Source organism: Schistocerca americana, chromosome X (assembly GCF_021461395.2).
Source record: "Schistocerca americana isolate TAMUIC-IGC-003095 chromosome X, iqSchAmer2.1, whole genome shotgun sequence".
In the NCBI taxonomy this organism is placed as follows: domain Eukaryota; kingdom Metazoa; phylum Arthropoda; class Insecta; order Orthoptera; family Acrididae; genus Schistocerca; species Schistocerca americana.
In genome coordinates, this window is record NC_060130.1 from 670,012,129 (window position 1) to 670,035,626 (window position 23,498).

The 23,498-nt window shown below is 41.2% G+C and overlaps 1 protein-coding gene across 5 annotated transcripts in view; it reads right to left on the reverse strand.

Moving 5' to 3' along the window:
• The window catches only part of LOC124554974 (protein phosphatase methylesterase 1), an 87,431-nt gene that overhangs the window by 23,825 nt on the left and 40,108 nt on the right, over positions 1 to 23,498 (reverse strand). For all 5 annotated transcript variants that reach the window (XR_006968502.1, XR_006968503.1, XM_047128712.1 and 2 more), the window contains exon 6: positions 16,714 to 16,933. Coding sequence is in view for 3 of the 5 variants with exons in the window: in XM_047128712.1 (XP_046984668.1) it covers positions 16,714 to 16,933 (220 nt within the window). In the remaining 2 variants the exon portion in view is untranslated. The remainder of the gene's footprint in view (positions 1 to 16,713; positions 16,934 to 23,498) is intronic.

The window sequence follows — 23,498 nt, forward strand, 5'->3', positions numbered from 1 at the left end:
GGTCATTACAAGTTTTCCTATTTATCACCACACACATCCGAATAGATCATTTTCAACACCAAGAGGCAAGTGCTGCTGTCTAATAATGTGGAGGTTAGAGGTTCAGTTCTGTCACTGATATTTTTTTCCCCCCTTTCAGATAAGTTGTGAAAGTGGCATCAAATGGTGATACCTGCATTAAGATGAGAATGACAAGGGCCTGTTAATTTCCTCCTGCACATCTTTGCTTGATTATTGTATACTTATTACAACTCTCATGTCCCTAACAGTCGTAGATATTATTGCTCCAGTAAAGTACATACCTAACCTTGTTGACAAGTACATTGTACGGCTGTGCTATAACCACAAGTTAAACACAGGGTGTTCACCAATGAAAAGCTGAACTACTTTTGATATGAAAAATATGTTCTACAAATATAACACAGTTCGCACCACAAGTCACTGAGGATATGTCTGTGTACCATGAAAAACTTTCAAAGTAAGATAATTAAAAAGTGTAATTCCCTAAAAGTGCTCAAACTTTTAGGCATCAGCAGTGATGCGAACTGTTGACAATTACTCTGAAACCACAATCTTAATGCGATCACACAAACACAACTGCATGTTTGACATGCGCGCATGGGCAATGTGCTTGCACAAGAATGCACAAATTCCTCGCACTTTCAGTTCGTTCAACTATACTTGTACAAGCACCAGTTTGTTTACCAAAAAATGTCAAGCTCAGATGACGACGTGCTGGTTTTGGCAGCCTTTTTGCTTGTGTTACAGGAAAAAAATGGAAATGTGTTATTTGGAGTAAAGATAGAAAATATTATTCCCATGTTAACTATTCAAGATAGACACACTATAGAAACTGTCTCACAGTACTGCTGTTTTTCCTTCTCTTTTCTCCATGTAATATTGTATTATTTGACTTGTCCTACATTACAGAACAACCTCTGTACACAAAGTAATTTAACAGGACCAATTAAAAATTAAACCAAATCAAATCACTGACGAATGCTTGCATAAGCTTTCCTATTATTCGTACACATGCTCAAGCACCCATATGCTTGAACACTTGCACAAGCATGCATAACTGACTTTTGATCATGCATCAAGTTGCCTGTACATTCATGATACTTGTACAAATTTATCCTACACATGCTCAAGTATGTTTGGCCAAGCATGCTTGTGCATGCATGCTTGTCAAGCACGCAGTTACGTGTGTGGGCACTTCTAGATATTATTTCCTGGTTCCGATGAGATCCAGCAATTTATCATCAATCTTGTAATCAAACAGCAATGGGCTTTCCCCACCTATTTATGCATAATATGTTAAATCTGTTTACACCGAGAGTAACACAAGTAATGGGCAAGGTGAACTCTAGATTGCGGTTTATTGGTAGAATCCTGAAGCGATGCAGTCCTTCAACAAAGGAAATTGCTTACAACACATTAGTTCGTGCAGTTTTGGTGTATTGTTTGTCTGTATGGGACCCTTACCAGTTGAGTCTCATTCAAGAGATTGAGAAGGTCCAAAGAAGAGCAGCAAGATTTGACTGGTACATTTAGCCATCACAAGAGTGTTACAAATCTCATAGAAAGTCTGAAGTGTTACACACCAGCAGATAGACGACACGCTAAACAGAAGAGGCTGCTCATTAGATTCTGAAATCCGATCTTCGTCGAGGATGAAGAGCATATATTATTACCAGCAACTTTCAAATCGCACAATGATCACCATTCAAAGATAAGGGAAATTAGAGCTTGTACTGAGGTATTCAGACAGTCGTTTTTCCCTCGCCCAATCTGTGAGGGAACAGGGGTGGGGATATGACTTTGGTGCGAATTGTACCCTCCGCAACACACCGCTTGGTAGCTGGCGGAATATATATGTAGATGTAACTGCCTGTACCAGTGCCAAGCAGTGAATGCTGACAAAGGCTGAGTAGAGCAATATGGTTCTTCACCCTACTGAATAATCACGTGTACATCTAATTACTTTGTGTGACTGCACTGTTCTTAATTATTAATTCTACATCATAGGTTATCAGATTTCAGTGCAGTCATTATAAATATGGTGCCATATACACACTATATATGGGTCATTTCTTTTGTTATGGTTTTAACACTTTGCTGGTCATACATACATATCAAAACTGGAGCTTTTTAGTTTAATGGAATTAATATGTAACCAACTTCGAAGTAAATATAGGTAGTTCGATATTGCATTATGTACAATTACAACAAAGATAGTACACTGCATTCATAGGTCTGAGGATGGTGTAATGCAACACTAAAATTGATTTGGGGGGGGGGGGGGGGGGGGGGAGAGAGAGAGAGAGAAATTACGGCACATAAATAATACATTTGAAGATGTCATACCTACTTGAGGTAGCTGATCTACTTTCTCTGAATTTAGTATCTACTTCATCATTGGACATACAGACATGTTCCTCTAGCCTCAAAAACCAATCCCCATGTAAACACCACATGTAACATGCCAGGCTACATATACACTTTGCTTAGTGAGTAACCACTTTCTGTGGTTGGTTGGTTGGTTGGCTGTGGTGGTGGTGGTGGTGGTGGTGGTGGTTTGTGGAGCACTCAACATCGTGGTCATCAGCGCCCGAACGAGTTCCAATCTTTCCATTTCCAGTCTCGCCACTATCCGAATGAGGATCTGATGATGAGGACAACACTTATACCCAGTCCCTGGGTGGAGAAAATCACAGACCCACCTGGGAATCAAACCCAGGACCCCATGATCCAGAGGCAGCAACACTAGCCACTAGATCATGAGGTGCAGATGCTTTCTGTGGGTAGTGCTCATTTGACCTATTAACACTTTCAAGATGAATGACATAGCTCCTACGACGCACAGGTTTACTCCAAAAAGGATAATTTATGTAGGAGCTAAATTTGCAGTTTCTCAGCTTCATATGTGAATCCCAAAATTTGTTTTATGTCTCCTCTGCATGAAGGGATTCTTTAACACTTGTGTGACCATAAAGAAAATGCTATTGGCAGCCTGTGTCACTTGTCTTAGTGGGAAAGGAATGCTGCTTGCTTTGTTTTGTTTCACCTAGCTGCCATATGCAGTGTCTCCCAATGTTACACACACAGCAAAGGACTTCCAATGTTGTCTGTGTTGCCAGTTTAGACTACATGTTTGTCTTCAAGATGAACTTATGTGATGATAGAGTTTCTGTTGAACAACAGTGACTCTGGGCTTGATGAACAAATTTCTAGTTTTGAATGCAGTGATGGTAAGCTACTTGTTTCACCACATTTTTCCGTAAGTGTACATATTGTCTACTGTACACAAGAAAGTTAATTTTTGTGATTTATTATATAGAAGAAGGAGGCATTTCTATGAGTCCAGGAGCCCTCATGGTGAAGCTGCTGATGTTGATGCTGCTTCAGAGATCCCCCATCTCAAAATATCAATCTGCGTCTTTCAACTGTGCACTGAAGAGGTAACACTACTACACCACAGCTTCAAGGTTTTGGAGAATCAATTGGAATTCAAACTCAGATTGACAAGAACTCTACGGTGTTTGCTTCACCTACTTTTTCGGCAAAGAACTGCTGAAGAAGGTAATACGAGAGAGAAACCGCTGTGCTAGAACAACTACTGACATGTTAAATGTAACATGGAACCTGGAGCCACACACAGTTTGGCATTAGTGGAGTCACTTGAAACTCAGTGAACTGCGCAAGTTTTTTGTTGTGGTTTTACATATGTGACTTGTTAGAAATTGACTATTAGTCTGCAAATTCTGTACTGTAGACCCCCTTTATAGGAAAGGATTTGCCACAAGATCGCCCAGAATGCTTCAGAAGTTTTCACATTAAACCAAATATAACTAAACAATTTTAGACAAAAAAATACATTTTCAAACAGTCTTATTTTTAATACCAACAAATTATAATCTTATCTCCATTTAGGAAATAATGTCAGAAAAAAATTTTGTTGTGAAAATACATTTTTATTTAGATATAAAATATTTGTCATACATGTACATTTATGTTTCTTTGCAGCATTTAACAGAAACAAAATCTGTCTTCCAAATGCAACAAACTAATCTTAATTCTGTGCAATAGAACCTCCTACATAAAATTCAGAAAAATTGTGGAAATGTGCAGTATCAGCCACTTAAATGACACTCTAGCTGCCCAGCCCTCAAAGTGTTAATGGGAATGACTTTCTATTTGATGAAATAGGTGAAGTAATCCACATCAAAGCTAGGCACAGAAACTTCTGAGATTCTAGTTTAACACCTCAATCAGCTCCAAACTAAAGGATTACAAGCAGTTCTGTGAATTATGTTGTAAATCAAGAATTGTGCTTCCACCCCTCGTACAAGACTAGCGGTACACGTAACTCAACTGGGTGTGATGTGGGCCTCAATCTACATACAGCCAGTCACAACCAGTGTATTCAATGGCTACTGGCAGAGCCTCCTCTCTACCTACGATTAAATATGAATGTATTTAACACTTGTTTAAAATGTAACACACATTTTAGAGAAGGCACATGCCATCATCAAGGATAACACTAACAATCATTTAAGAAATAAAATTCCTACCTGAAAAATAAGAAAAGAAGAAACTGCCCAGTGGTTCAAAAACAAAATATTCAAATTTCTGGAAACTATACAAAAGTGGAGATGTTTGGGGAAGTTAAGCACCATATGCAATTTCAATACAGTAGTGGAAAGTTCTCTGTGGAATAAAAATACAAACAATTTCTAAGAATTCTGAATGTTCAATAGAAAAGTCTAGATAGTAAACTGTAAAAATAAAAATTATAGTTCTTGGGGCTCAGATCATCTGGAATCAACAGGGTAATTTGAAGGACTTACTAAAAGATAATTAAGTACCACTAATATGACAGGGAGGGGGGGAAAAAAAAAAGAAGACAGCAAGTTGATAATCAGTAACAATATGACAGTTCAAAACTAGTACCAAATTGTCACAGAAGATAATTCCGAGCTTTGATGAAGTATGTTGGTGATTGTACTGTGATGAGCAAAACAACATGGCATATTTGTACAATACATGAACATAGTTAATCTCAAGCTGACACTGATCGACAGTGATGGCCACGAACACACAAATAACAACAAATTTGGAACTGTCCTACTGTATCATGATGTTGAGGAAGCCAAATGGGGTGGACATGGAGTTATAGAAAGACTTCATCATAAATTCTTAAAATACACTCCTGGAAATTGAAATAAGAACACCGTGAATTCATTGTCCCAGGAAGGGGAAACTTTATTGACACATTCCTGGGGTCAGATACATCACATGATCACACTGACAGAACCACAGGCACATAGACACAGGCAACAGAGCATGCACAATGTCGGCACTAGTACAGTGTATATCCACCTTTCGCAGCAATGCAGGCTGCTATTCTCCCATGGAGACCATGCCATTTCCACCTGGCGCCTCAGTTGGACCAGCGTTCGTGCTGGACGTGCAGACCGCGTGAGACGACGCTTCATCCAGTCCCAAACATGCTCAATGGGGGACAGATCCGGAGATCTTGCTGGCCAGGGTAGTTGACTTACACCTTCTAGAGCACGTTGGGTGGCACGGGATACATGCGGACGTGCATTGTCCTGTTGGAAGAGCAAGTTCCCTTGCCGGTGTAGGAATGGTAGAACGATGGGTTCGATGACGGTTTGGATGTACCGTGCACTATTCAGTGTCCCCTCGACGATCACCAGTGGTGCACGGCCAGTGTAGGAGATCGCTCCCCACACCATGATGCCGGGTGTTGGCCCTGTGTGCCTCGGTCGTATGCAGTCCTGATTGTGGCGCTCACCTGCACGGCGCCAAACACGCATACGACCATCATTGGCACCAAGGCAGAAGCGACTCTCATCGCTGAAGATGACACGTCTCCATTCGTCCCTCCATTCACGCCTGTCGCGACACCACTGGAGGCGGGCTGCACGATGTTGGGGCGTGAGCGGAAGACGGCCTAACGGTGTGCGGGACCGTAGCCCAGCTTCATGGAGACGGTTGCGAATGGTCCTCGCCGATACCCCAGGAGCAACAGTGTCCCTAATTTGCTGGGAAGTGGCGGTGCGGTCCCCTACGGCACTGCGTAGGATCCTACGGTCTTGGCATGCATCCGTGTGTCGCTGCGGTCCGGTCCCAGGTCGACAGGCACGTGCACCTTCCGCCGACCACTGGCGACAACATCGATGTACTGTGGAGACCGCACGCCCCACGTGTTGAGCAATTCGGCAGTACGTCCACCCGGCCTCCCGCATGCCCACTATACGCCCTCGCTCAAAGTCCGTCAACTGCACATACGGTTCACGTCCACGCTGTCGCGGCATGCTACCAGTGTTAAAGACTGCGATGGAGCTCCGTATGCCACGGCAAACTGGCTGACACTGACGGCGGCGGTGCACAAATGCTGCGCAGCTAGCGCCATTCGACGGCCAACACCGCGGTTCCTGGTGTGTCCACTGTGCCGTGCGTGTGATCATTGCTTGTACAGCCCTCTCGCAGTGTCAGGAGCAAGTATGGTGGGTCTGACACACCAGTGTCGATGTGTTCTTTTTTCCATTTCCAGAAGTGTATAACCATTCACAGTAGTAAGAGTCCAAAGGAATACATAAAGATTACAAAAAAGGTGAGATGTCAGAACCATGGAGAGAGCTGTATTTGACAAGTTGGAATGTGAGAGACAAAGAATTGTACAGAAAATGAAGAGAGAAATAATCAAAATATGTGCAGAAGCTTCAGCAGGTGACAGCTTGGCAACCAACAAAGCTAAGAGGTAGGCGCTTAGACATGGCACTGCTGAGAGATCAGATTTGTGGACAGGATGGTGGTCAGTCTGGTCTGACACGTGGACAACCAGGCTGGCAACTTAACACAATTTAAAGACCCACAGTATAATACAGTTAAATGCAGGGTGTTACAAAAAGGTACGGCCAAACTTTCAGGAAACATTCCTCACACACAAAGAAAGAAAATATGTTATGTGGACATGTGTCTGGAAATGCTTACTTTCCATGTTAGAGCTCATTTTATTACTTCTCTTCAAATCACTTTAATTATGGAATGGAAACACACAGTAACAGAACGTACCAGCGTGACTTCAAACACTTTGTTACAGGAAATGTTCAAAATGTCTTACGTTACATGCAACCACCCTCCGTCGCATGGAATCCCTGATGCGCTGATGCAGCCCTGGAGAATGGCGTATTGTATCACAGCCGTCCACAATACGAGCACGAAGAGTCTCTACATTTGGTACCGGATTTGCGTAGACAAGCGCTTTCAAATGTCTCCATAAATGAAAGTCAACAGAGTTGAGGTCAGGAAAGCGTGGAGGCTATGGAATTGGTCCGCCTCTACCAATCCATCGGTCACCGAATCTGTTGTTCAGAAGTGTACGAACACTTCGACTGAAATGTGCAGGAGCTCCATCGTGCATGAACCACATGTTGTGTCGTACTTGTAAAGGCACATGTTCTAGCAGCACAGGTAGAGTATCCCGTATGAAATCATGATAACGTGCTCCATTGAGCGTAGGTGGAAGAACATGGGGCCCAATCAAGACATCACCAATACTGCCTGCCCAAATGTTCACAGAAAATCTGTGTTGATGACGTGATTGCACAATTGCGTGCGGATTCTCGTCAGCCCACACATGTTGATTGTGAAAATTTATAATTTGATCACGTTGGAATGAAGCCTCATCCGTAAAGAGAACATTTGCACTGAAATGAGGATTGACACATTGTTGGATGAACCATTCGCAGAAGTGTACCAGTGGAGGCCAATCAACTGCTGATAGTGCCTGCACACGCTGTACATGGTACGGAAACAACTGGTTCTCCCATAGCACTCTCCATACAGTGACGTGGTCAATATTACCTTGTACAGCAGCAACTTCTCTGACGCTGACATTAGGGTTATCATCAACTGCACGAAGAATTGCCTCGTCCATTGCAGGTGTCCTCGTCGTTCTAGTTCTTCCCTAGTCGCGAGTCATAGGCTGGAATGTTCCGTGCTCCCTAAGACGATGATCAATTGCTTCGAACGTCTTCCTGTCATGACACCTTCGTTCTGGAAATCCGTCTCGATACAAACGTACTGCGCCACGGCTATTGCCCCGTGCTAATCCATACATCAAATGGGCATCTGCCAACTCCGCATTTGTAAACCACGTTTGTAATGAACACTAACCTGTTGATGCTGCGTACTGATGTGCTTGACGCTAGTACTGTAGAGCAATGAGTCGCATGTCAACTCAAGCACCGAAGTCAACATTACCTTCCTTCAGTTGGGCCAACTGGCGGTGAATCGAGGAAGTACAGTACATACTGACGAAACTAAAATGAGCTCTAAAATGGAAATTAAGCATTTCCGGACACATGTCCACATAACATCTTTTCTTTATTTGTGTGTGAGGAATGTTTCCTGAAAGTTTAGCCGTACCTTTTTGTAACACCCTGTATATCTATGCACCATGTTCACACGTATAGGGCAGCCAAGTTTTTGGAGCTCTTCTTATCTAAAGAACATTACATTTCAACTCAGGACAGTTCTTTCTCTGAAAGGACTCAGTGAAGTAAGTAATTACTATGGTAGTAGTAAGTAATTACTATGGTAGTAGGAAGGTAAAGCATTAACTATGCTGTCACGAAATATTTTACAGTGAATTTCTGCCACACTGTGCCGTCTACACTTAGAAATCAGACCAATAACTACAGTGAAATTTTCGTTCAAATTTCATTTCCCAAAGAGAAAGCAAGAACAGTATGATAACGTTTTAGTACTCATTTACATCCTATTGTGCTAATAAAAGGTGCTCATTGCAGATCATATTTTCTAGCTGATCTGCCCACACTTTTGATACGTACACCAAGTTACTATGTTCTTGTAAAGAGGAACCAACCTCTTTGATGAGGTGTGAAATATCCTCAGGTCCAAAAATTAAACAGAGTACTTACACTTCACACCACACTAGGGTGCACCACAGGTGTGGTGAGTAGTACCTTTGCCGTGGTTGGGGGCGTAAATGGACAAAAAAAAGAATCCAACAGGAGAGGTATGTGGTGGGCTTTTCTACCCTTTGTTCTCTTCTGCACATGACAAAAAGTCTTTCCTTCAGCCAACAACTGTGAACAAACGCTGTTGTCACAGTGAACTATTTCAGTTTGATTGCTTCAAAGTATATGAGAGGAGGAGGAGGACTGAAATGGACAACCAGTCTTCAGCCATATCACGTAATTTCTCCTGATTAATATCCTGTCAGCATATGCCTTAAATGAAATCTCTATCTTATCTCAAAAAATATGGAGTTGTTTATGGTGCCAAATATAAGAGGTAATAAATTTTGTTTCCGTGAGGACCCCTAAATGAAAACACAGACAGTTCTAGGCCGTAATGTGAATGTTCTTTATTTGAATCACACATCTGGTTAATTTTGACCTTAAGTCATTTTCAAAGCACATGTGGTGTAACATATTACATACTGTAATCATCATATTCTTTTACATTACACACACAAAATCAGACATCGTATTCCATAATTATTTTAGGACTGAATCCATCTCAAAAATGTTACATCATAACATGCACATGTTGGCAACAGTACTCTTAAGTAATTTTTTTATGAAGATAAGAGGGATATCAGTACAGCAAAGCTACTTGATGAAATACTTTCTTTCAAGATCCAGTGAAAGAGATTATCAAAGAGCATTGACACAGCTTTCCATTCGGAAATTTTGAAGGTCTTTCTCATTCAAAGTATACATTAAGAGATGCTTATCCAAACATTAAAACAGCTTTGAGGATACTATGACAATTCCTGTGACTGCAGCATCTGGTGAGAGCAATTTCATCAAATTAAAGAAAACAAAAAACTACTTAAGGTGAAGTGAAGATAAAACCAAACCATTAAATTTAGGTATCTTGTTTTTGGAGTACTTCTGAGGACATTCTTCCAAAAGCTAGCTTGAATAACTAGTTAAACAACCCAGAAGCAAGAGAAATCTTATAGACCTTGGAGCTACAAACAGGTCTGACCTTATCAACAGCATCAGTATACAAACAGGGACTGGTGATCATGATATCATTGTAACAATGATTACTAACAGTAATAAATCTATAAAAAAGGCCAGGAGAATGTTTATGATAGAAAAAGCAGATAAGCAGTTGTTAACACCCCACTTAGACAATTAAGGAGCATCATTTAGCTCCAGTGCAATGGATGCAAAGGGATTGTGGGCAATGTTTAAACTGACTGTTAATCACACTATGGAGACATGTGGTTTGATGGCTTAAGGATGGGGAAGGACCTTCCACGGTTTAATAATCAACTTTAGAAAATGCTGAGGAAACAGAGATAGTTGCACTCTTGGTTTAAAAAAACACACAAAATGTCGACAGGTAAAAGTTAGTAGAAATTCGTGTGTAGGTAAGAAGATCAATTCATGATCCATACAACTACAACTTCTACTGTTGCACATTAGTGAAAAATCTTGCTAAGAACCTGAGAAAATTCAGGTCATACATAGTAAAATCAGTAAGTGGGTTGAGGGCTTCTATCCAGCCATTCCTCATTAAGTGTGATGTGGCTGTAGAAGACAGCAAAACGAAAGCTGTAGTTTTAAATTTCACACTTAAGAAATCACTCATGCATGAGGATTGTACAAACATACCATTGTTTGACTGTCACACACACTCTCACCTGGGGGACAAAGAATCTGCATCTGTGCATAAAGAAGCAACTGAAAGAGTTGAAACCAAGTAAGTCACCAGGTGCAGATGGAATCCAAATTCAGATTTACAGAGAGTACTGCGCAGCATTGGTTCCTTTGGACCCTTATTTAGCTTGCATTTATCGCAAACCTCTCACCCAGCCAAAAGCCCCAAGTGAATGGAAAAAAGTGCAGGTGACTCCTGTATATGACAAAGGTAAAAGAACTGACCCACATAATTAAATACCAGTATCCTTAACATCGGTTTGCTGCAGGATTCTTTAAAACATTCCAGGTCCTAATGTAACAAATTTCCTTGAGACAAAAAAGGTGTGTGTCCACAAATTAGCACAGATTTAGAAAACATCACTTGTGTCAAACTCAGCTTACCGTTTTCTCACATGATGTCCTACAAACCATGAATGGAGGGCAACAGACAGATTCCATATTCCCAGATTTGCAGAAAGCATTTGACTTGGTGCCATGACTGCAGAATGGAGACAAAGGTCCGAGCATATGGTTTAGGTTCCCTGATGTGTGAATTGCTCAAGGACTTTTTAAGTAATGGAAGCCAGTACGCAGTCCTCAAAGAGGAGACAGTGTATCATCAGGACTTCCCCAGGACATCAACATCTACATCTACATCTCCATCTCTACAGCTACATCTACATCTACATGGATACTTTGCAAATCACATTCAAGTGCCTGGCAGAGGGTTCTTCGAACCACCTTCACAATTCTCTATTACTCCAATCTCGTATAGCGCGTGGAAAGAATGAACACCTATATCTTTCTGTGCGAGCTCTAATTTCCCTTATTTTATCGTGGTGATTGTTCCTCCCTATATAGGTCGGTGTCAACAAAATATTTTCGCATTCGGAGGAGGACTGTGTGACAGAACTATTTTCTTTTTTTCCTTCTACCTGACTGACAGACAGGGTCAGCAGCAATGTTCGGCTGTTTGCTGATGACACTGTGGTGTATGGGAAGGTGGTAAATAAATGTCGTGTGGCTAGGGCCTCCCATCAGGTAGACCATTCGCCTGATGCAAGTCTTTCGAGTTGACGCCACTTTGGTGACTTGCGTGTTGATGGGGATGAAATGGTGATGATAAGGACAACGCAACACCCAGTCCCTGAGCGGAGAAAATCTCAGACCCAGCCAGGAATCAAACCCGGGTGTTAGGTATGACATTCCGTCATGCTGACCACTCAGCTACCAGGGGGTGAACTGGGAAGGTGGTGTCATTGGTCTGTAGGAATATACAAGATGACTTAGACAAAATTTCTAGTTTGTGTGATAATTGGTAGCTTGCTCCAAATCAATAATAATTTAAGGTAATGTGGATAAGCAGAAGAAATAGCCCTGTTACATTCAAATACAGGATTAGCAGGATGCAGCTTGACAGTGTTATAAATATCTAGGCGTAATGGCACAAAGCAAGATGAAATGGAACAGGCATGTAAGGTTTGTGGTAGGGAAGGTGAATGTTTGACTTCATTTCATTGGGAGAATTTTGGGAAATTGCAGCTCACTCATAAAGGAGACAGCATACAGAACGCTAGTACGACCCATTCTTGAGGACTGTTCAAGTATTTGAGATCCCCACAAGGTCAAATTAAAGGAAGGCTCAAAGCAATTCAGAGGCATGCTGCTTGATTTGTTAATGGTAGATACCATGAGCATGCAAGTATTTACAGATATGCTTCATGAACTCAAATGAGAGCATCTGGAGGGAAGACAGCAATCTTTCTACAAGGCACTATTGTCCAAATTTAGAAAACAGGCATTTGAGGCTGGCTGCAGAGCTATTCTACTGTTATTGAATATTGAAATTGCATTTTGTCTTCTTTTTTCCTCAAGCCTGAGGTTTGCATATACTCATAAAATAGCAGTTCAATTCCTGCATAGCGAGCTATGATGCGACTTCAAAAATAACACCAAATCTGGCAAAATACCGAAACTGGGAAAAAATAACAACAAAACAGGCACATAAAACTTGGGAGGGGGGGAATAATCAAACTTGGCAATAAACATTTAAACTGTAAAAAGAGAACCAAATCCTGGTCAAAAAGGAACACTGATATCTGGCCAAAAAGGAGTTCCAAAATCTGACCACAAAAGAAATGATTTTTTCCTGTCCCTAATTATTAACAATTTATGCTATTGTGACCATTCCTGTACCAATCTGAAGGTCATCGCCAATGCTGTTCAACAACAAGATACACAAAGTTACCATCAGCACTACCCATAGGTAGAATGCTGCCCTCTATTAGACTGCAAGAGTTTTGTTGAAAGTAAAGCACCAGTAGCGATGCATTAGACCATGTCCTATGTAAGCAACAGAAGCAACCAACAGCACACGATTGCTTCGAAAGACAAAACACAACCACAGGTATAGTTATGGAAATTTCCTAGGTGAGCAATGTCCATAGAGCTGCCTGTCCCTTGCTACAACTTGTGATGTATGGATTCAAATGTGTCTGAATGTTGTTGCCACAGCATGTGTGCCAGTGACAGTGACAGCTACTAGTCTTTTCAGCAAAACACAGATGCAGCTTGATATCTTTGCTCAATGGAGGGCTGAATTTCTTTTCATTATTTGTCATAGTTACTGTGCTGCATGAAACTAAATAAATGACTGCACAAAATTTTTAAGAGTTTCCGGAGATAAAATCACACTGAGTAGACTTTGCATGTAGTTCATTTTAAGCCATACATTATTGCATATTAAATGCAGCCAACACATCGAAATTGTATTTAAAGTTGAGAGCAGAATGATAGCTCTTTTCATTCTTGAGCTATTGGTTCTTATATCAGATGACAGGTCGCTTGCAGCACACCCGAATTATTTCCTTAGGACCTGCAATCAAGTGACCGTAAAAATCATCGTATTTTATAAATGATTCAAGATATCAAGATGAGGTTTTTGGAAATGACAGCAGACAAAAAGGATGTGTTTTGTTGTATGAGTAACACTCTAAACATTTTGGTCAAATGTTTGAGCGGAGGAAAAACAAGACTTCCTATAAATTACACAAAGAGATTTTGTCCAAATTTTCATAGCCAAACAAAGAGTGAGAAATGGGCAAATGAGGTATCAAAGTGACCAGTGTGAGGTCCAGTATTACAAGAAAATATTTAATTGTTTATAAGTAATCAGGGTAATTAAGGAAAATTTAATTACCAATTTGAGGAAAACTGAAATATTTCATGAACAGCTGCTGCTAGCTATGTAAATGAAGTGTGAAAAAGTTCATCTCTTCAAGGTCTGGCTACCATGTGCATAAAAAGATACATTGGTGCTACATTTAACTGCCCAAAAGGGCTTCCTTCAAAATCAAGTGCTAAATTTAGAAATTTTGAGAACAGAAGATACTAGGAAGGCAAATGGGGTGTCAATGAAATTGTGCTTTCTGAATTAAAAATAAATAAATAAATAAAAATAAAAAATGAAAGAAATCTATTAAATATTTTGTGAAAATGATTTGTCTGAAAAAATAAAACAGATCAGAGACATTTGATGTGCCTTTGCCTCGAAATCATGTACAGAAAATGAGATGCATCAAATATTCGTCTAACCTGTTTTCTTACTTTTATTATGTCATTTCACAAAAATTTTCACTTTCTTTTCAAAGATTTGGTACGCTTTACTTACACATACTATTTAGATGAATTGAAACACTTGGCCTTAACAATGATTGCTGATGAATTACGTTACCAACAATAAAATATCAGTAAAATTTCATGCTTGTTCATTGTGTTTTATTAAGAATTTAATGTGTGTGATATATTCTGGGATAGGTGATAAAATATAAGTAGTAGCCAGGATCGAACCTGGAACCTAATAATGATACCAGTTACTACTTTATGATGCAACCGTTACACCATGTATACCTTCAGCAGTAAATCGCTCATTATTACATATTTACCTAGTCACTCTCCCGCACTTACTAGTTGTTGAAAGTTCTTGGTCATGTCACAAACATTCATCTTTAATTTATTGATGAGACATCTGAATGTGTCTCTGCTCATCCGCTTATAATCAAAGCATTTGTGTGGCAATCTTCACATTTTATGATATAAATTACGAAATTCTCCATGAAGATTCCTCCCTTCACAAATTTCATGCACAGTGCTTCTGTATCACTTTATTTTCCTAAGCAAAGCTAATTTTGCTGCCTTACCCTCAAGCTACAATGTTCTACAGTTTAGAGGTGCCATTTTATAGAAACAGATGGTCAGTTCTAGAAGCCATCTTATAGCAGAGACTATCACTTGCATGCAGCACACCCAAGCACATCGCCTGATGTTGCCACTTGTTTCTGGAGTGTCGCATATCCAGATGTTCCTTGCTGTAGGGTATGGCCTTAGGGACAGCACGGGAACACCAGAGTGAACATCCATTCTGCTACTAAGGACAATTGCAACCGATGATTGGGTCCAAACCATCAATGCAAATAAGGCTTATCAACCGAGGAAGTTGCTCGACGTGTGCACCAGAGTCAAAGTGATGTGCTGTGGATGGGGTATCAGTCCCGCCTGGAAGATTGTTTTGAGGACTCACACCACACATACTGTCCACATTTGCAAAGTGCACAAGATGGCAGATATCTACAACTTTTGAGTCAAAGGAACCATAGGCTGAGTGCTCCAGAACTGTATTCAGCATGTGAAGGGCTACAGGATGTTGCAGATTGCACCAAACTATAAGGAGAAGGGCGTATGATGCGAATCTCCACTCTCAACGACATGGCGAGAACCAGATCATTATTACCGATGGGCAAGAAATCTTACAGAATGGATGCACCAGAGTTGGGGTCGAGTGGTGTTGATGCATGCAGCGCTGATATTTGGACAGCGATCATTGCAGACTACGTGTCTGGAGACAACCAGATAATACTGAATGTCTCCCAACACTGTTTCCCATGGGCATCAAGGTGGTGGCAGAGAGATGTTCTGGGGTGCCTGAGGCCATGTACAGCTCTTCTGATTGTTGAGGGAAACCTCACCACTCTAATGTACAGGGACGAAATTCTGTAACCAACAACGCAACCATGCTGTCAACATTTTAGTGACAATTTCATCTTGATGGATGATAACTCTCACGCTCAAGGTGCTCTTCTCGTGAACACATACTTTCAGCATGCTAGGATCACCACCACAGAGTGGCCTGCCTGTTCCAAAATATGAGACCAATTGAACATGGGTAGGATCAATTGAAACAAGCTGTTTTTGGGTGTTGACAATGACCACACACTTTGTGCGGCTCATGCAGGATTGCCATTGAAGAGTGGGACAATTTGGACCAAGGCTGACTTTATGATCTCATCAAAGGTATGCCACAACAGACTCAAGCCTGTACAGAAGTAAAGAGTGCTGTAAAAAAACTTCCATGTGAAACTGATTTTGTCACTACACGATTTTCTTTCCATATGGTGATCTAGAAACATTGCAAAGAAATTATGTGCATGCCTCAGAGAATTATGTTTCTGTGCCATGAATTTTGAAATATAGGGGTGACACAAAACTGTGTGTGTGTGTGTGTGTGTGTGTGTGTGTGTGTGTGTGTGTGTTAATATTAAGTTCATTGTACCATAGTTGCCATAAACAATAAGATATAGATTTCTAAATCTGCATGGTTAAATTGCAGAAAGGAGATAGTTTTGCAGATAGTGGGACGGTAGTGTCTGTGACACCATATAGTGTGTTCCATTCAATATTGTGACTGCACAGCATAGAAAATAGCATCAGTTTTTTCTTCAATTATGTTGCTAAAATTGTTTCTATCATTTCCACCACTGACAATCTAGACACAGTACTTCATAGCCCACTAACTTCAAAACTCTAGTAAGATGAAATGGTGAACAGACTTTACAACCAGGAATTAATATGCAGATAAAGTACCACAATTTTTGTGACTTATCAGAATTAAGTTTCACTTCATTTGTAGAGAACAGCTAATTTACAAAGGATCTACCCTTACTTGGACAGAACAGCTTTGTTGTTCCCACGTATCATCTGTATCTGAAGAGTCTTTGGTACGATGAGTTGCATTTGTACCACTACAAGAAGTGTTGTCATTTTCTTCTCCACTTGGTTCTTCTTGGATAACATTCTCGGAAGATAATATCTCAGCAACGAGTGATTCCTCTGAAGGTTCATACAAATTAAGGTCATTTGTAGCTGCCTTGTTAGTAACACAGCTGTGTATACAAGAGAAAGAACAATAGTTTAATTCATCAATGAAATTATAAGCAATGGCAAAGCAATCAAATCCAAATAAACGTTTAATGACTTGACAGGTAAGATGACAATGCAATAAATTGTGGGAAGTGGAAAATGTAGTAACATTTTCAGAATGTTCACCACCCCAGTAACGGAAATTATAATCAAAGTATGTGAATACATTAAGATACAAAAGGACCTCAGATCAGACAAGATAGAGACATGTATATAGATTTGATTCCTTGTTTCTACTCCAATTAGTACAGACACTTATTGCAGTCAATGTTCAAAAAATTACTAGCTAGCACAAAGAAACAGACTAAAAGAATGCTTTTCTAAGCTAGTTCCTGAAAATATTGCAAGCATTTACTAGTAACTGAAAATTATTATGTCCTCAATTCCCGTGAGACCATTAAACATTTCAAGCAACTGTTTAAAACAAATGTAACACAACTCATTATGTAAGAAAACGATTTGGGTATTTTATCCTTTCAAAAGCAGTCATACGGATGGATGGTTTAAGGCAACATTTCATAAACATTCAACACACTCAGATAAGGATAGCATGAGAAGGAAGTGACCAACTTTGTCAGATGAAGTATCTTGGCATCTGTATAAAACGACACACATTAGAACATAACACAACACTATTATACAAATAGCAATATGTAGCCTTCACATCTTCAGAGGATGTTGTTGTTGTGGTCTTCAGTCCAGAGACTGGTTTGATGCAGCTCTCCATGCTACTCTATCCTGTGCAAGCTTCTTCATCTCCCAGTACCATCCTTCTGAATCTTTTTAGTGTATTCATCTCTTGGTCTCCCTTTACGATTTTTACCCTCCACACTGCCCTCCAATACTAAATTGGTGATCCCTTGATGACTCAGAATATGTCCCACCAAGCGATCCCTTCTCCTAGGGAAGTTGTGCCACAAACTCCTCTTCTCCCCAATTCTATTCAATACCTCCTCATTAGTTATGTGATCTACCCATCTAATCTACAGCATTCTTCCGTAGCACCACATTTCGAAAGCTTCGATTCTCTTCTTGTCCAAACTATTTATCGTCCACGTTTCACTTCCAACCATGGCTAGACTCCATACAAATACTTTCATAAACAACTTCCTGACACTTAAATCTATACTCGATGTTAACAAATTTCTCTTCTTCAGAAACGCTTTCCTTGCCATTGCCAGTCTACACTTTATATCCTCTCTACTTCCACCATCATCAGTTATTTTGCTCCCCAAACAGCAAAACTCATTTACTACTTTAAGCGTCTTGTTTCCTAATCTAATTCCCTCAGCATCATCCGACTTAATTCGACTACATTCCATTATCCTTGTTTTGCTTTTGTTGACGTTCATCTTATATCCTCCTTTCAAGACACTGTCCATTCCGTTCAACTGCTCTTCCAAGTCCTTTGCTGTCTCTGACAGAATTACAATGTCATCGGCGAACCTCAAAGTTTTTATTTGTTCTCCATGGATTTTAATACCTACTCCGAATTTTTCTTTTGTTTCCTTCACTGCTTGCTCAATATACAGATTGAATAACATCAGGGAGAGGCTACAACCCTGTCTCACTCCCTTCTCAGCCACTGCTTCCCTTTCATGCCCCTCGACTCTTATAACTGTCGTCTGGTTTCTGTACAAATTGTAAATAGTCTTCCGCTCCCTGTATTTTACCCCTGCCACCTTCATAATTTGAAAGAGAATATTCCAGTCAACATTGTCAAAAGTTTTCTCAAAGTCTACAAATGCTAGAAACATAGGTTTGCCTTTCCTTAATCTATTTTCTAAGATAAGTCGTAGGGTCAGTATTGCCTCTCGTGTTCCAACATTTCTACGGAATCCAAACTGATCTTCCCCAAGGTCAGCTTCTACAAGTTTTTCCATATGTTTGTAAAGAATTTGTATTAGTATTTTGCAGCTGTGGCTTATTAAACTAATACTTCGGTAATTTTCAAATCTGTCAACACCTGCTTTCTTTGGGATTGGAATTTTTATATTCTTCTTGAAGTCTGAGGGTATTTCACCTGTCCCATACATCTTGCTCACTAAATGGTAGAGTTTTGTTAGGCCTGGCACTCCCAAGGCTGTCAGTAGTTCTAACGGAATGGTGTCTACTCCCGGGGCCTTGTTTCGACTCAGGTCTTTCAGTGCTCTGTCAAACTCTTCACGCAGTATCTTATCTCCCATTTCATCTACACCCTCTTCCACTTCCATAATATTGTCCTCAAGAACATCGCCCTTGTATAGACCCTCTACATACTCCTTTCCACCTTTCTGCTTTCCCTTCTTTGCTTAGAATTGGGTTTCCATTTGAGCTCTTGATATTCATGCAAGTGGTTCTCTTTTCTCCAAAGGTCTCTAATTTTCCTGTAGGCAGTATCTATCTTACCCCTAGTGAGACAAGCCTCTACATCCTTACATTTGTCCTCTAGCCATCCCTGCTTAGCCATTTTGCACTTCCTGTCAATCTCATTTTTGAGACGTTTGTATTCCTTTTTGCCTGCTTCATTTACTGCATTTTTATATTTTCTCCTTTCATCAATTAAATTCAATATCTCTTCTGTTACCCAAGGATTTCTATTAGCCCTTGTCTTTTTACCTACTTGATCCTCTGCTGCCTTCACTATTTTATCCCTCAAAGCTATCCATTCTTCTTCTACTATATTTCTTTCCCCCATTCTTGTCGATCGTCCCCTAATGCTCTCCCTGAAACTCTGTACAACCTCTGGTTTGGTCAGTTTATCCAGGTCCCATCTCCTTAAATTCCCACCTTTTTGCAGTTTCTTCAGTTTTAACCTATAGTTCACAAACAATAGATTGTGGTCAGAGTCCACATCTGCCCCTGGAAATGTCTTACAATTTAAAACCTGGTTCCTAAATCTCTGTCTTATCATTATATAATCTATCTGACACCTTCGAGTATCTCCAGGATTCTTCCATGTATACAACCTTCTTTCATGACTCTTGAACCAAGTGTTAGCTATGATTAAGTTATGCTCTGCGCAACATTCTACCAGGCAGCTTCCTCTTTCATTCCTTACCATCATTCCATATTCACCTACTACATTTCCTTCTCTTTTTCCTACTATCAAATTCCAGTCACCCATGACTATTAAATTTTCATCTCCCTTCACTACCTGAATAATTTCTTTTATCTCATCATACATTTCATCAATCTCTTCATCATCTTCGGAGCTAGTTGGCATATAAACTTGTACTACTGTGGTAGGCGTAGGCTTCATATCTATCTTGGCCACAATAATGCATTCATTGTGCTGTTTGTAGTAGCTTACCCGCATTCCTATTTTTTTATTCATTATTAAACCTTCTGCTGCATTACCCCTATTTGATTTTGTATTTATAATCCTGTATTCACCTGACCAGAAGTCTTGTTCCTCCTGCCACCGAACTTCACTAATTCCCACTACATCTAACTTCAACCTATCCATTTCCCTTTTTAAATTTTCTAACCTACCTGCCTGATTAAGGGCTCTGACATTCCACGCTCTGACCTGTAGAATGCCAGTTTTCTTTCTCCTGATAACGTCCTCCTGATCTTCAGAGGATATGAGGATTAAAATGAAGGTAGAATTGAGATATCTGAATATGAAGAGGATGACACTTATAGTGATATCACAAGAGAGAGGCATTTATCTTCACAAAAGGGAAAGCTAATATTGCTATGAATACGACATCCTCGAGTTTGAACTGTTTGGTTGCATCAACCTTGAGATAAATAATAATACTTTAACAGTAAGCTATATTTAGCTTCAAAAATACAGGGCATTTCATGTACAATTCAGTGCAGTCTCCAGCTTCGAGTTGAATCAGTACCTATATGGACTGTTTGTGGTCATCACATGACATTCTGGTCAAGTGCTTGGACAGTGTGGCAGGTGGTGTATTTATTTTAGCTGCATATAAGTAAGATGAATTAGGAGAGGCCTTGGAAAGAAGTACAAGAAAATCACTGCACCATTTACAGTAAGGTCGCAGAAATAACATACCTGATACTTCATACACTTAGAGCACATTGTGTGTGTGTGTGTGTGTGTGTGTGTGTGTGTGTGTGAGAGAGAGAGAGAGAGAGAGAGAGAGAGAGAGAGAGAGAGAGAGAGAGAGAGAGAGAGAGAGAGTTTGGGGGGGGGGGGACACTTCAGTGCCAATCTGTGCCCTGCAACTAATAAATGTTGCTACAGTGATGGTGTGACACTGCCACACTTGCACAACTCAAGGCTGCACATTTGTTGCAGATCATGAGTTACTGATACAGATTTTGTTAACAGTGAGGTGTGAAGTGTAGTACTGCCAATTTCAAATGTATCTGGAAGTATGATCTCTTCCTCAAGCTACAGGAAAGTAGATATGGGAGCTACCTCTGCCAATATTATGGGCTTGTATATAATATACAATGCTATTTTGATGAAGAAAATGATAACAGTGGGCCTCTTACATCTTTCTCGAACAAGTAGCTGCAGCTCTGAAAATTGTAACTATCTCTATGAAGGAAATAAGAGAGAAGTGAGATGAAGATTTAAAGGAAACAACTGCTACTCTTTTGACTTGAGGAAAAACCAGAGAGTGTGGAACTGGATCATTTTCAAGAAGACGCAATTCGGTAAACATATACACTCCTGGAAATTGAAATAAGAACACCGTGAATTCATTGTCCCAGGAAGGGGAAACTTTATTGACACATTCCTGGGGTCAGATACATCACATGATCACACTGACAGAACCACAGGCACATAGACACAGGCAACAGAGCATGCACAATGTCGGCACTAGTACAGTGTATATCCACCTTTCGCAGCAATGCAGGCTGCTATTCTCCCATGGAGACGACCGTAGAGATGCTGGATGTAGTCCTGTGGAACGGCTTGCCATGCCATTTCCACCTGGCGCCTCAGTTGGACCAGCGTTCGTGCTGGACGTGCAGACCGCGTGAGACGACGCTTCATCCAGTCCCAAACATGCTCAATGGGGGACAGATCCGGAGATCTTGCCGGCCAGGGTAGTTGACTTACACCTTCTAGAGCACGTTGGGTGGCACGGGATACATGCGGACGTGCATTGTCCTGTTGGAACAGCAAGTTCCCTTGCCGGTGTAGGAATGGTAGAACGATGGGCTCGATGACGGTTTGGATGTACCGTGCACTATTCAGTGTCCCCTCGACGATCACCAGTGGTGTACGGCCAGTGTAGGAGATCGCTCCCCACACCATGACGCCGGGTGTTGGCCCTGTGTGCCTCGGTCGTATGCAGTCCTGATTGTGGCGCTCACCTGCACGGCGCCAAACACGCATACGACCATCATTGGCACCAAGGCAGAAGCGACTCTCATCGCTGAAGACGACACGTCTCCATTCGTCCCTCCATTCACGCCTGTCGCGACACCACTGGAGGCGGCCTGCACGATGTTGGGGCGTGAGCGGAAGACGGCCTAACGGTGTGCGGGACCGTAGCCCAGCTTCATGGAGACGGTTGCGAATGGTCCTCGCTGATACCCCAGGAGCAACAGTGTCCCTAATTTGCTGGGAAGTGGCGGTGCGGTCCCCTACGGCACTCCGTAGGATCCTACGGTCTTGGCGTGCATCCGTGCGTCGCTGCGGTCCGGTCCCAGGTCGACGGGCACGTGCACCTTCCGCCGACCACTGGCGACAACATCGATGTACTGTGGAGACCTCACACCCCACGTGTTGCGCAATTCGGCGGTACGTCCACCCGGCCTCCCGCATGCCCACTATATGCCCTTGCTCAAAGTCCGTCAACTGCACATACGGTTCACGTCCACGCTGTCGCGGCATGTTACCAGTGTTAAAGACTGCGATGGAGCTCCGTATGCCACGGCAAACTGGCTGACACTGACGGCGGCGGTGCACAAATGCTGCACAGCTAGCGCCATTCGACGGCCAACACCGCGGTTCCTGGTGTGTCCGCTGTGCCGTGCATGTGATCATTGCTTGTACAGCCCTCTCGCAGTGTCCGGAGCAAGTATGGTGGGTCTGACACACCGGTGTCAATGTGTTCTTTTTTCCATTTCCAGGAGTGTGTAAGACTGTTACGTGCAGAAAAAATATCTCACATGGAAGAAGTTCAATCTCTCACTATGAGATCCTGAGGTTTTTTTTTTAATGAAAAACCAGACTTTCAGTGGTGCTAAAGAAGATGAGATTTCAATGGAAAGCAATTCCTGGAAGAGGAGTTTTGCTTGAATGGGAAGGTATTGTTGCTTGAAGACGCCAGTTTTTGAGGGAGGTATGCAAATGCAAACCTCACGAAATCATTTGTTTGGACTAAATGCAGGTAAATATTAGTCATTTCAAACCAACTGCATAGATCCATGACACTGCAAGTTCCAAATGGAGAAGACAGTCAGTTCATTGTTCTAGATGCTAGAACGATCAGTGGGTTTGTTCCAAATGTTTTGTTGCTTACATAGAAGAAATCTGTGGACTACCATGAAGAAATTACAGCAACAGAATTTAAAGAATGGTTAGCACACTCTTTGCTTCCAAACACAGAAGAA